This window comes from Garra rufa, chromosome 7, assembly GCF_049309525.1.
Source record: "Garra rufa chromosome 7, GarRuf1.0, whole genome shotgun sequence".
Taxonomy (NCBI): Eukaryota; Metazoa; Chordata; class Actinopteri; order Cypriniformes; family Cyprinidae; genus Garra; species Garra rufa.
In genome coordinates, this window is record NC_133367.1 from 22,723,755 (window position 1) to 22,738,904 (window position 15,150).

At 40.7% G+C, this 15,150-nt stretch overlaps 3 protein-coding genes across 3 annotated transcripts in view; 1 reads left to right on the top strand and 2 right to left on the bottom strand.

Moving 5' to 3' along the window:
- LOC141339174 (hatching enzyme 1.2-like) overlaps positions 1-6,851 on the bottom strand; it is a 7,529-nt gene extending 678 nt beyond the window's left edge. The window contains exons 1-5 of the mRNA XM_073844807.1: positions 6,783-6,851; positions 6,623-6,698; positions 6,375-6,515; positions 6,175-6,292; positions 5,685-6,072 (exon numbers count right to left, since the gene is read on the bottom strand). Of these exons, the coding sequence (XP_073700908.1) occupies positions 5,685-6,072; positions 6,175-6,292; positions 6,375-6,515; positions 6,623-6,698; positions 6,783-6,851 (792 nt within the window). The remainder of the gene's footprint in view (positions 1-5,684; positions 6,073-6,174; positions 6,293-6,374; positions 6,516-6,622; positions 6,699-6,782) is intronic.
- The window catches only part of aox5 (aldehyde oxidase 5), a 51,198-nt gene that overhangs the window by 21,615 nt on the left and 14,433 nt on the right, over positions 1-15,150 (bottom strand).
- LOC141338890 (hatching enzyme 1.2-like) lies at positions 8,847-10,011 on the top strand. Its single transcript, XM_073844505.1, has 5 exons — positions 8,847-8,915; positions 8,994-9,069; positions 9,174-9,314; positions 9,398-9,515; positions 9,618-10,011. Exons 1-5 carry the CDS (start codon positions 8,847-8,849, stop codon positions 10,009-10,011), a joined length of 798 nt encoding a protein of 265 aa, XP_073700606.1.

Genomic DNA, 15,150 nt, shown 5'->3' on the forward strand with positions numbered 1-15,150 from the left:
GTATTCGGGAACAAGAAAAAACTTTATATCAAAAAGCTGCGTTTCCTCATGAGACCGCAGTCAGTGTATGCCCCTATGAGTGAGTGAGTGAGTGACATTCAGGAGTCGGGGGGTGGGGTTAAAAAAAGACTTCACTGCATCACTATTTTTGTTGAATAGAATTTTGTACCTTAACTGGGTTCCGGAGGCAGTTTATAGCATTTGGGAAGCAGAGTTTGATCGGGAGATTATTCCATTAGGGGCCATTCACATGCACGCTCAAGTTCGTTATTTCAAATGTTGACGCGCGGTATGCGCGCTCATAATGGAAGCGACGCTCACGCGGTGCTACATGCTCGTTTTTTTCCAGGCGCGTCCGCGCCGCATCGAGATAAAAACATCAGAATGCCACAAGCGCACGCAGGTCATGTGACAAGAACCAACCAATCAGCTTCACCCTTTCCCTTAATAACATTGAAAAACAGCCAAGTTGGAGGAACAGCTTATCATATCTGTACAGGAATAACCATTTTTAAATAAATTTAATAGCAGAGCTACTGCAAGCGATTTTTAATGCTGGAAATCCATTTATGCTTTGCTGAAACTTCCGAGTCTTCATTGAGAGATCATGGTTGCTTAGCAACGGCAGACGCCAGGGGAAAGAAGTTCTTTCAGAAGAAGAGATTCTTTTAAGTATTATTTTTTATTCTGTCTGTTCAGCATCCTCCAACAAGGACGGGTGGTGGTGGGGTTCATAATGTTCGCTATGGTATTTTATTAGTTGTTGGTTTAACCATGGATGAGGTAATGGCTGTTATTTTCTTTTCAGTGACGTTCCTTGTTACATGTTCAAAAACATCAACCAATATTGCATATACATAATTATTATAATGGATATAATTAAAGAATACTTACACTATAACGTAAATTATAAGTGTAATGCACAAAAAAACAGGATTTTTACACCTATTTTGAATTTTACTCGAATACAAATACAAATACTTAATATGCTCACAGATGTTTTGTTTTTGAAACCTGCTCAACAGATAATTCCTGCTGATGTTTACTTGAGTCTCCTCAAACTGTTTTCCTCTGAGAGCGCTTTACCAACTTCAGATGTTCAACTAGACTGATATTCTAGTGTAAAACAAGTTCCTTGACTAGCCTACTGATGAGTTTTGCAATCACTTAAATATCAGGTATGATTTACTTCTTTCACTTGTTGAACAGAATTCAGAAAAAGTTTTCAGAAATGACACAACGTCTGTTCACATATTTGTGGTTAGATCAGGGTGCTCAATAATGTGTCTTTGACCTTCATTATGTATGTTTTGATAATACTGTGTTGTACATAAAATACAAATAATCTGAAACTCCATTCTTTGAATCTTCTCACATTGTTCCTTACATAACAGTCACAGTCTCATTAATGGGCCATTAGGGGAGGGCTCTTTGCCTCTGAGGTGTGAATTGCTAAATGTTCAAGAGTCATTGCCACTCCTACGCATATTCCCTTTCAATCACAAAACATGTTTTAAAAAATTTACATCAATAAACTGTTTTCTCTGAACGAGTGAACAAGATGATTTTCACATCATTTGGTTGAAAAAAGTTCTAGCTTACCCCATCCAATTCTCAAAATTCTTGTGAACAAATGTTCTGTATGTGTTTCATGACCTTGTACATTCATGTTGCTTACATATTATTGTAGCCCAATTTATGCTAATTACAATGTAATCAGATCTTAGCAATTAATACGTTTTTAAGATACTGAAAAAAGCACAAATGTCAGGGCATGTCAAAACTTCTTCAGGGCCCCAAAACACCCTTAGACCCCAGAGGGTTAAGTCTCTGCTGTTCCTGATCCCAGAAGGTGGGAGGACAGAAGACCTGCAGTGCAATGGGCACAGAGATGGGCACTTTGGGTACATACCCCGGAGTGGGGTACAGGAAGAGGAAACTTATAACCAGGGGGTGTCTTCCCAGCACAAGACCACCAAGAGGGGCATGGAAAGGAGCTATGGCCTCCACGTACACCTTCAAGGTGGAGTGGGTCAACCCCTGCGGCAAACCACCTGCAGGAACTCCAGCACTGAACCAACTGGGCAATGGACTGGGTCGAGCTTGTGTTCGCTGCACCAAAAAGTTAAAAGTTTCCACTTCTGGGCATACAGTTTCCTCGTAGTGGGAGCTCTGGATTGGAAAATGATCTCCTCGGGGAGAACCCTTTAGTCCTGAGCCACCACTGCAGGAGTCTCATGTACAGCAGGCCAAAAGGTATTACGTTGGACACAGCTGCCATCAGACCCAACAGTTTCTGGAACTGTATTACAGTGAGTGACTGGCCTACTTTGACTCTCTTGACTGCAGTGAGGATTGACTCGATCCGAGCAGGAGACAGACATGCCTGCATTGTGGTCGAATCCCACACCACGCCCAGATAAGTGGTCCTCTGTAACAGACAAAGCACACTTTTCTTGGCGTTCAGTTTCAAAACCAGCTCTCTCATTTGAGCGAGAACAACATCTCGACGCTGAACCACCACCTGCTCGGAGTGAGCTAAAATCAACCAATCGTTGATATAATTCAGTATGCAGATGCCCTGGAGTCGCAGAGGAGCCAGAGCAGCATCCACACACTTGGTGAAAGTGTGGGGTGAGAGTCCGAGGCCGAAAGGAAGAACCCGAAATTGGTACTCTTTGCCCCCAAAGACGAACCTTAGGAACTTCCTGTGTTGAAGAAGGATAGAAATGTGGAAGTATGCATCCTTCAGATCTATCGTGACAAACCAGTCCTCGGACCTGATTTGAGACACGACCTGCTTTAGGGTCAGCATCTAAGATGGCAAGATGGCGTGGTTCAACTGACCTAGAGCTAGAGTAGGACACAACCCCCCATCCTTCTTTGGAACGATGAAGTAACGGCTGTAGAACCTGGACTCCCTTTTGAGAGGAGGGACAACCTCGATGGCCTCCTTCCTCAAGAGAGTGTTTACTTCTTGCTCCATAACCAGAGCCTGCTTGGGGACCATCAGAGTGGGAATGACCCCTTTGAACGGAGGCGGAGGAGAACCAAACTGGATTCTGTAGCCTTTTCCCACAGTGCGCAGGACCCACTGAGACACATTTGGCAGAAGTTTCCATGCTGCCAGATGGTCTACTAAGGGAATTAGTAGACCCAGAGACCTCCTTAGAGATAGCGAGATTCTCAGCACCGCTACATTTCTAGGCAGATGCTGTGAGATGCGCTTGCCGGAGACCACTGTGCCCTAAAACACCCAAGGGGGCAGGGTTGATAGATCGATCTCCTGAGGGCACTGAGGAAAGATGGGCACTGTATAATGAGGTGAACATCACTCTTCCCCAGAGGGGCCTGCCTTCAGAAGTCCTGAGGCATGACCATGAGGACTTCTTGTCTACGGCCCTCCTGAAACCTGTTGACGACCGAATTAACACCACAAGTGGGGCATCCAGAAGGTAGACCCTGTCCCTGATCTCAGACAGGGTCAGCCACAGATGTCTCTCCACGGCACAAAGACACAGATCTGCGGCCCAGCGGAGTTCAGAGATATCATCTGCCTTAACTTCCCTCACCCTAATCCAGCTTCTTAAACAGGTCAGCCTGGTATGCCTGCAGCACCGCCATGGTGTGCAGGCAAGAACCAGCCTGACCTGCCGCTGAGTAGCCTTTGCCCAACAAAGCCAAGGTGGTACGAAGCGGCTTTGAGGGCAATGCTGGGGCTTTCAGGGATGATGCGGCGCTGGCAGAGATAGCTCTGTAATTTATAAATAATGCAATTGAATTACTATTTATTTATTTATTCACTTTTTTTCCGGAATAATTTTATTCCAACACTTAAAACTGAGATAATATTTCACCTATACATACCTTAAAAAAAAATAAAAAAATACCCATTTTTTTCACAGAACTATCTACTTGGAGCAAATATTTTTCATCTGACAATTTTTTAATATACAACATCCAGTTAAATAAAAAAAAATGTTCTTTGTGAAAATAGTTTATGAACGGAGTTGACCCTTTTAAGTAACAGAATTGTCTGGTGAACTGAAAATTATGTTACTCAAAATTAACCATGGTTTCATCATAGTAAAACTTCTTAATTTTTTGCTGTGTGATTTCTGAACAATAAAACAATAATAACTGTATTGATTCAATCATAGCCATAGGTACGTGGCTAGAGCTACAACTTGTAATTTAGAAATAATACTATTTAATTAAAAATACACTACCTGGCCAAAAAAAAGTCGCCGCCTGGATTTAACTAAGTGCTATGATCTGGGGTTGCTGAGATTGGTCAGGTTTAGGTTCAGCAACAGTATGTGCGCAAAGAATGAGGTCAGCTGACTACCCGAATATACTGAATGACCAGGTTATTCATTCCATCAATGGATTTTTTCTTCTCTGATGGCACGGGCATATTCCAAGATGACAATGCCAGGATTCATCAGGCTCAAATTGTGAAAGAGTGGTTCAGGGAGCATGAAACATAATTTTCACACATGGTTTGGCCACCACAGAGTCCAGAACTTAACCCCATTGAGAATCTTTGGGATGTGCTGGAGAAGGCTCAGACTCTACCATCATCAATGCAAGATCTTGGTGAAAAATTAATGCAACACTGGATGGAAATAAATCTTGTGACATTGCAGAAGCTTATTGAAACAATGCCACAGCGAACGCATGCCGTAATCAAAGCTAAAGGCGGTCCATTGAAATATTAGAGTGCATGACCTTTTTTTGGCCAGGCAGTGTATTTATTTATTTTTTCTTTTATATTTTATTAAAGTTTTATTTTGACCCTGTATAGTAGGGCTCAACAATACAATTCTGCTTAGGGCCCCCATTTGGCCAGCAGTAGCCCTGTTAATTGTAATGTGATTATGTTTGAGGATTTTCTCCGTCACAACTGATTTGTTGTTAGTAAATATCTTGATACTTTACAGTTATCACTGCTCTAAACTCAAACTTCCACTTAAAAAAAAAAAAAAAAAAAAAAAGAATTTTTATAGCAAGAAATATAAGTGTCACAAATCTGGTCTGTGGTCTTCTGTCCGTTCACCACCAGATGTCACTCTCTCACCATTTGACTCACACTACACAGACTTTCACATACCACCATAGACTACATCTCCCATCACCCATTTCACTAATTACACCCACACAGCTGCCACCTATCAGAGACTATTTAAACATGGGACTTTCTGCCTCTTATGGCTGAGTATTGTTTTGCCTAACATACAAAGCGGTTCCCTGTCTGTTTCTCCTTTGCTTACCTAGATTGTTATTACATTTCCTGATTTAACGCTGCCTGTCTCTGCTCATTGGATTTAACCTGTGTTTTGCTCGCTGCCTGCCTCGACTCTTTGCCCGGATTCTGATTACAATTTACCTCTATGTTGTGTTTGAAGCTGTCTTTCAAACCCTGCCTGTTTGACCTTGATTATTATATTAAAGCTTGCAAATGGTTCCGACTGTCACACGTCCCATTGTTATAATAAGGCTCATGTTTCATTTTGAAGGTCAATTAGCATTATTTTTTATTTATTTATTATTTTTATAAGTGCAAAAATTTTGGAAATTAGAAAACATAAAAGACAAACACCATCACCCCATTACATTATTAACCTGTAGATGGATAGCCATATTAAATTAGCAGACAATCAACATCTTTCAAAATCTTAAACACATCCATACAGCTTTTTGATCCTCACAATGTCGAGGTTAGACATATTCTGCCTCTGTCCGATTGGAACCGTTGCATTAGGAATGGGAGTGATGGTGTACTTCCCAGTCACGTTGGAAAAGGCTGTGTTTCCATAGTGCATGATGGAGCCGTAGTCGTAGGTGGTGTTTTGGTTGTTGGTGTTCTGTTTTTGGAAGTTGTGGGCCACATTGGTTGGGATGTACTGCCAGTTGATCTTAACGTACTTGTCGCGATCGCTCCTGGTGTGTTCATGGTAGAAGCCCAGAGCATGGTTGAGCTCGTGCTGAATGATGCCGTGATACAAACAACCAACCTTCTTGAGGGAGAGCACCTGTTGGCCACCAATTCTACCAAGATAAGAGTAGCACCTACAAGAAAAGAGAATTAATATACCTTCACTCTGTGTTAAACGCTACATGTTGTAAAAGAGTTTCTGCTCAGCCAAATAAATGTTTCCTGGTTGTCCTCACCCATCTTTGTTCTCAATGCTGATGTAGTCAGTCTGATTTACTCTGGGTACAAAGCGAATGCAAGTCTTGTTGTGAAAGGCAGACATGGCATTCTTAATAATTGAAATCTCAGCAGTGGCTGCAAACAAAAAACACCACAGGTTTTTAAATACAATTTACACACGTACACATATGTTCAACGACTAAAGTGATTCACTTACTGTAATTTTTGCTCACAATGTAAGGGACCTCCACTAGATTTTTAATGTTTTTCTTCCAGAAGCAGTTGTTGTTGAGACAGTAGAGAGCATTTTTGGTTTTGGGAAATATCAGATCTCCTTGTATCAGGCGTTCAGAGGATTCTGTAGTTAAAGAAACATATTTGAATGAAATGACTCAAAATGTGTATGTTCAACCACAGTTTAGATATATTCCCCAATTATGTGAAGGAATCTAGAAGATGCCTGACCTTTGTTGGTCTCCAGAAGCTTTGTAGTGATGTCCACATTTCCAGGAATGGCTACAAATTCAGGATTCTCTGGCTTCTGATTATGAAAAAAAGAAAAGGTCTATATTACTCTTACAATGAAAGTTCATCAGTGTATTGAGAGACTAGACTTAAGTCTTACCCTGACAGGATTCGCCAAGGAGATGCCAAACAGCAGCAGCAGAATGGAGAAGGAGGCTCTTGTGTCCATGTTGTCTCAGTGTGTAGAGATAGTCAGATGCTCCTGTTCTGAAATTTGGTGTCTGCAAGCTGTTGAATCTGACTTTTATATTCATCAATGTGGGTGGGTCAACCAGGCGTTGGACGTCAAAGTCTAAAAAAAAGGATTGTCTAAACTCACCTGTTAATCCATAAACTTGCATAACCAGAGAATGTACAGATTGTTTTGCTGATCCACTGATTTGAATAAATGTAATCTTTGGATTGTATGAAGAAAGCAAACATTGTGGTAAACAGGGAGTATTGTGTGTATTCAAGACAGATCTTAATTGCATATTTACAATAAGATTTACAATAAAATGCAATTATAATGTGTGTCAGCATGAACTAAGAAGTAGAGATCATAGTCAATCTCATCGTGACTTAGACTTTAAAACCAACTAACTGTATTTCATAAGTCCTAACCACTTTAATATGCCTTTTCCCAGCAAAGAGTACAGTAGCCCATTTCTTGGCTACCTAAAAATTAAAATTCTGTCATTATTTAGTCAACCTCACGTCATTACAAACCTGTAAGACCTTCAATCATCTTCGGTGCACAAATTGAGATATTTTTTTGATGAAATCCAAGAGCTTTCTGACCCTGCATAGTCAGCAACACAACTACCACGTTCAAGGCCCAGAAATGTAGTAGCATGTAGTGACATAATTATGAAGCTACAAGAATATTTTTGTGCCCAAAGAAAACAAAAACGACAACTTTATTCAACAATTTTTCTCTTCCGTGTCTATGGTTTTCACAAGAGGACCACAATGTATGCTTGTGCCTTCATAAACCATCTTGGTCTCCTGACAAAAATGTACCTGTGGGTACCTGATGGCTGAGCTACCAAGCAAGCTTGTTACGTCCAGAAAACTAAACATGTGTAGCTGTAATCATAACTGCGTACGAAAACGATTACAAGTGCTTACTGTTTAACCGCATCTAGTGTTCATTTCTATTGAAAACTGCAGTGATATGTACTGATTAGTACGTATTTCGCATCTTGCAAAAAATTTCCAACAGGTACATTTTTGCCATGAGATCAGGTAGATGTCTGAAGATTTCGACAGAGAGGATGACTTGCAATTTTTTGACCAGCCTTACTTATTTGAACCAGAATATACACCAGAATGAATTAGAGAGGTGTTCATTCTATGTCAGTGCGCTGGATCTTGCACCATCAGCACCACACGTGTACATCATGATACTGTCATGAACGTGCATTGAAGACTGACACAGAAGAGAAGATGTTGAATAAAGTTGTTTTTGTTTTCTTTGCACACAAAAAGTATTCTTGTAGCTTTATAACATTACAGTTGAATCACTGATGGACTACATGGACTATTTTAACCATGTCCTGACTATCTTTCTGGGTCCTGAACGTGTTGCTGTCTATGCAGGGTCAGAAAGCTCTCAGATTTCATCAAAAATATCTTAATTTGTGTTCTGGAGATAAACGTAGGTCTTACAGGTTTTGAACAAAATGAGGTTGAGTAATTTATGACAGAATATTCATTTTTGGGTAACCAAGAAATAGGCTACTGCACTCTTTGCTTGAAAAAGACATATTAAAAAGGTTAGGACTTATGAAATACTGGGTAGAGTTAGTTGGTTCTGAATTCTAAATCACAATGAGATTGACTATGATCTCTACTCATCATTTTTGCATTTTATTGTCAATCTGTCTTAAATAAGCAATTAATATTTTTTTCTGTACTCCCTGTTAACAAAAGTTATTACTCTCTTCATACAATCCAAAAATTACATTGGTTCAGTTCAGTGGATTAGCAACAATCTATACATTCTCTGGTTATGCAAGTTTATGGATTAACAGGTGAGTTTAGACAATCCTTTCTTTAGACTATGACGCTCAACGCCTGGTTTACCCACCCACATAGGTGAATATAAAGTTCAGATTCAACAGCTTGCAGACACCAAATTTCAGCACAGTAGCATCTGACCATCTCTACACACTGAGACAAGATGGACACAAGAGCCTCCTTCACCATTCTGCTGCTGCTGTTTGGCATCTCCTTGGCGAATCCTGTCAGGGTAAGACTTTAGTCTACTCTCTCAATATGCCGATGTACTTCATTGTAAGAGTAACGCCTTTAATTTTTTCATAATCAGAAGCCAGAGAATCCTGAATTCATAGCCATTCCTGGAAATGTAGACATTACTACAAAGTTGCTGGAGACCAACAAAGGTCCGGCATCTTCATTCCTTTACAGAATTGTGGAATATATCTAAAATGTGGTTGAACGTACGGATTTTGAGTCATTTCATTCAAATATGTTTCTTTAACTACAGAATCATCTGAACGCCTGATACAAGGAGATCTGATACTTCCCAAAACCAAAAATGCTCTCTACTGTCTCAACAACAACTGCTTCTGGAATAAAAACATTAAAAATCTAGTGGAGGTCCCTTACATTGTGAGCAAAAATTACAGTAAGTGAATCACCTTTAGTCATTGAACATATGAGTACGTGTGTAAATCGTATTTAAAAACCTGTGGTGTTTTATGTTTGCAGCCACTGCTGAGATTTCAATTATTAAGAACGCAATGTCTGTCTTTCACAACAAGACTTGCATTCGCTTTGTACCCAGAGTAAATCAGACCGACTACATCAGCATTGAGAACAAAGATGGGTGAGGACAAACAGGAAACATTTATTTTGCTTAGCAGAAACTCTTTTACAACATGTAGCATTTAACACAGAGTGATGATATATTCATTCTCTTTTCTTGTAGGTGCTACTCTTATCTTGGTAGAATTGGTGGCCAACAGGTGCTCTCCCTCAAGAAGGTTGGTTGTTTGTATCACGGCATCATTCAGCACGAGCTCAACCATGCTCTGGGCTTCTACCATGAACACACCAGGAGCGATCGTGACAAGTACGTTAAGATCAACTGGCAGTACATCCCAACCAATGTAGCCCACAACTTCCAAAAACAGAACACCAACAATCAAAACACTACCTACGACTACGGCTCCATCATGCACTATGGAAACACAGCCTTTTCCAACGTGACTGGGAAGTACACCATCACTCCCATTCCTAATGCAACGGTGCCAATCGGACAGAGGCAGAATATGTCTAACCTCGACATTGTGAGGATCAAAAAGCTGTATGGATGTGTTTAAGATTTTGACAGTTTTTGATTGTATGCTAATTGAATACGGCTATCCATCTACATGTTAATAATGTAATGGGGTGATGGTGTTTATCTTTTATGGTTTCTAATTTGCAAACTCTTTGCAAATATGGAGGGAAATAAAGCTTATTAAACTTCAAGATAAAACATAAGTCTCATATTTCTTCTCATTCAAAATCTTTTTTTTTTTTAAGAAGTGTGTGTTTGAAGCTATTTGTAGCAATAAAATAACAATCATTTTAAGATTAGAGCAGTGATATCCGCAAGGTATCAATATATTTACTAATAACAAATCTGGACAGTTTTGAAAAAAATAAAATAAAATCCTCAGTATCTGGTTTGTGCCAAAAAAATTTAACATCTAGTGAAGTGCATTTATTTCAAAAATTTGTTTCAACTAGTTATTTGTTCACTACACACAAAATGAAATATTTCAAGCCTTTATTTGTTTCAATTTTGATAATAATGAATTAAAGACAAAAAAAAAAAATCCAGTATTTCACAAAATTTGAATATTTCACGTGACCAATAAAAAAGGATCTTAAACACATGTTGGCCTTCTGAAAAGTGTGTTAATGTACTGTATTATGTCCTCAGTACTTTGTTGGGCCTCCTTTTGCACTAATTACAGCATCACGGCGGCGTGGCATAGAAGTGATCAGCCTTTGACACAGTTGAGGTGTTATGGTAGCCCAAGTTGCTTTGATATTGGCCTTCAGCTCATCTGCATTTCGGGGTCTCTATTCCCTCATCTTCCTTTTGACGATACCCCATAGATTTTCAATGGGGTTTAAGTCAGGCAAGTTTCCTGGCCAAACAAGTACAGTTATTCCATGGCTATTAAACCAGGTACTGGTAGTTTTGGCTTTGTGGGAAGGTGCCAAATCCTGCTGGAAAATAAAATCATCATCTCCAAAAAGCTTGTCGGCAGCAGGAAGCATGAAGTGCTCAAAATTTCCTGGTAGACAGCTGCGTTGACTGTGGACATGATAAAAGACAATGGATCAACACCAGCAGATGGCATGGCTCCCCAAACCATCACTGACTGTGGAAACTTCACACTGGACTTTAAGCAGCTTGACTTTTGGCCCTCTCTGGTCTTCCTCCAGACTCTGAGACCTTGATTTCCAAATGAAATGCAAAATTTGCTTTCATCTGAAAACAGGACTTGGGACCACTGGGCAACAGACCAGTACTTTTTCTCTTTAGCCCAGCTCAGATGCTTCTGACATTGTTTTTGGTTCAGGATTGGCTTGAATTCTACAGCTGTAGCTCATGTCATATAGACGTCTGTATGTGGCAGTTCTTGATGCACTGACACCAGCCTCAGTCCACTCCTTATAAAGCTCCCCCAGATTTCTGAACTGCCCTTGCTTGACAATCCTCTCCAGGCTACAGTAATCCCTGTCACTTGTGCACCTTTTCTGTCCACATTTTTTGATGAGGGAACAGAGACCCCGAAATGTAGATGAGCTGAAGGCCAATATTAAAGCAACTTGGGCTACCATAACACCTCAACTGTGTCAAAGGCAGATCATATCCATGCCATGCCGCCTTGATGCTGTAATTAGTGCAAAAGGATGCCCAACAAAGTACTGAGGACATAATACAGTACATTAACACACTTTTCAGAAGGCCGACATGTGTTTAAGATCCTTTTTAATTGGTCACATGAAATATTCTAATTTTGTGAAATACTGGATTTGTTTTTTTTTATCTTTAATCCATAATCATTAAAATTGAAACAAATAAAGGCTTGAAATATTTCATTTTGTGTATAGTGAACTAATATAAAATACAAGTTTCACTTTTTGAATTACATTATTGAAATAAATGGACTTTCCCTCAATATTCAAATTTTCTGGCACATACCTGTAGATAAACATAATCACATCATAGATTAACTAGAACAATAGGTAAGCCTATGAGAACCATGATACTCCTACCTACTCCTGCATTCTATCTATTAGAAGTTTAGCATCCCATTGTCTGCCAGACAACTAGTGCTCACTGACTGCCATATATATAATGCTTCAGCTTAAGACAATGCAACTAGCGCAACCATATTTTTCTTTTTTTTTCCTTTTTTTTTTTTTCGGTTATTTTTATGGGGCTGGTTAAACCAACTGATGCTAAAATAGCAGCCATTCTCCAGTTTCCAGTTCCATCGCATAAACGCGAACTAAGACATTTTCTGGGGATGAGTGGTTATTATCGAGCCTTTTGTCCAAATTTCTCCACCTTGGTTTGTCCACTCACAGATCTCCTCAGCAAAAACAGAGACTTTGTGTGGTCTACTGACTGTCAACTTGCATTTGCAGTAGCAAAGGATCTCCTCTGTCAGGCCCCTGTTCTTTCTACCCCTAATTTTGCAAGATCTTTTAAATTGCAAGTAGATGTGAGTGATAATGGTGCTGGAGCAGCATTTTTAGGAGGATCAAGCTTGTGTTGCCTTTTTTTCTAGGAAGTTTATTGGAGCTCAACGGAATTACAGTGTAACTGAAAAGGAGGCCCTTGCACTGTTGTTATCCCTCAAGCATTTTGATGTATATTTGGGAAACAGTTTTAGCCCTGTTGTTGTGTACACTGACCATAACCCCCTGGTGTTCCTTTCTCGTATGTCAGGTGCCAATCAACGGTTGATGCAGTGGTCCCTCACTTTGCAAGAATATAACTTGGATATCCAGCACAAGAAAGGGGTGGAGAGCATTATGGCGGATACTCTTTCGAGCATCCTTTCTTCTTCCCCGTATTGAGGACTGTGTGGATAAAGTCGGTTCAGTTAGATAAGTTACTCAGCTGGATTTATTGAAAGGATATTGTCAGGTGCCTCTTACTTGACGAGCCTCTGTAATATCTCCATTTGTAACTTCCGATAGTTTTCTACAATATACAGTTTTAGCTTTCGGGAAGAGAAATGCACCTGCTACATCTCAGAGGATAATGCATTAAGTGCTTTCAGGGGTGCCAGATTGCGAAGTGTACCTAGATGATATTGTGATTAATTCCAATGATTGGGTCCAACACTTGAAGACTCTCAGTGGAGTTTGTAGACATTTACAGACTGCTTCATTAATGCTTAATTTGGCGAAGGGTGAATTTACTAAAGGTACAATTACCTATCTGGGTAAGCAAGTTGGTCAGGGGCTGGTTAAACCAATTGATGCTAAAATAGCAGCCATTCTCCAGTTTCCAGTTCCATCTAATAAACACAAACAAGACATTTTCTGGGGATGAGTGGTCACTGTTGAGCCTTTTGTCCAAATTTCTCTACCTTGGTTTGTCCACTCACAGATCTCCTCAGCACAAAACAAGAGTTTCTGTTGAGTTTGTGTGGTCTACTGACTGTCAACTTACATTTGCAGTAGCAAAGGATCTCCTCTGTCAGGCCTCTCCATTAATTCGATTGGACAACGGAAAAAAAATCCGAAAGACGTCTGCCTTTTTTCTGCTGAGAGTTGCTTTTTTTTCAACTTCAGGAACATAGAGTGCTTCTGCAAGAACGCGAGGCGCAGCAGGTGGCTAAAACATGAGGCGCCTCCCAAAAAACACAGAACATTGCCTCAACGTAGCCAACCTTTTAGCAATGTTGTAACAACATGGCTAAAAGGTTGTTGGTTCTACATTGTGCTGTCGGGTTGTTACTACGTTGTCACAAGTTTTGCCATTCTACCATGGTTCGGGCCATCTCTGAAAGTTGTGCTTTGTTGTGTTGTCTAGGCAACCACTGTACGACATTTACTCGTCACTGTTACGAAGCGTGATTTTAAATTTGAACAGACCATTGGGCCGTTATTATTCTTCAAGACAGGATAAATATATCCAAACAAATCCTTTAATTTTCATGTCCAATGAGAGATTTATTTTTTCTGTTAATGGATGAACAGAATAGTTGATAATTCACATACCGAGTGTTAGTTTGAGGTCGAGTTTGGTGTAATGCGAACTATATTTCTTTCAGTATTCAGATACCCTTCCTGGTGTTTGGTGTTGACTTGTGCCTGCCTACTGGAGTCTGCGTTTGCCTCTGCCCTTTGGATTTGTTAATCTTTCTCACACTGTTTTCTCCCTACCACCATGCCTGACTACAATCACCTGTCCGCCGTGTTCTTCCGTCCAGAGTCCGCCTCATCGACTGGTGACCACTGTTTCGTTGTTTTACTTTTGTTTAATAAACGTTCTCAGATGCCTTTGCTACGGTGGCCGAGAGAGGCCAACGTGCTGCAAACTCAAGAAAACATATGCAAACAGTAAAAACGACAACAAATTAAGAAAACTGTTTGTCGTAGCGCATACCTTGAGTTGGAGCTCCGTCGAGTTAAACTATTATATTCTATTTTTAAATCTAAAAACAATTCTATACACCATAATTTTTGTTTTTCATAACATGTGAATATACACCCTGTTGTGTTTTACAACAAAAACAATCGGAACGCCTTGTTATCATTAGTTTTTATTTTGCTTTCCCGAGCCTGCTACTTAGTTAGCTTATAGCGCGTTTAGCACTTGCCAGCGTGGTCGCGGCTAATCTTGCTTACATTGTTTATTCTCTATTCACACACATTTCAACTGTTTACTCACTGTTACTTGCTTTAATGGCGAATTTGTGTCTACCTTTGAGTGCAGGTGAAGACACGTTCGAGCTGCACGCGGTGCGGGTCGAGCTGGAAGCGGTGGAGAAGCAGATCCAGGGGTTGCTCAAACGGCAGTTTGAGTTGCAGGAGAGGAAGACTGCACTCGAATCTGTCCGGGTAAGTATTCAGCACGATACTAACACCCTCATCACCTCTACTCCGTGTGCTTCTCTGCACAGGTCAGGCGCACCCAGGACGCGATCATCCCGGCTGTCGTTCACTCCGGCGCCGGGACACCACGGACCCTGGGTGCAGCAGCAGCCGAAGACGCGAGCCAGGCCCCGGGCGAGGACCTCTCCCCCTCCGCCGCCTCCGGTCTTCGAGATCTCCACCCGGAACCGCTTCGCTCCCCTCCGCGAGACGGAACACGACGCTGTGATCGTCGGAGACTCCATCGTCCGGTACGTTCGTGCTAACTTAGCTAACGGTAAAGTGCACACTCGCTGTTTCTCTGGTGCTCGCGTTCTCGATGTTTCTTCACAGATACCTGCCAT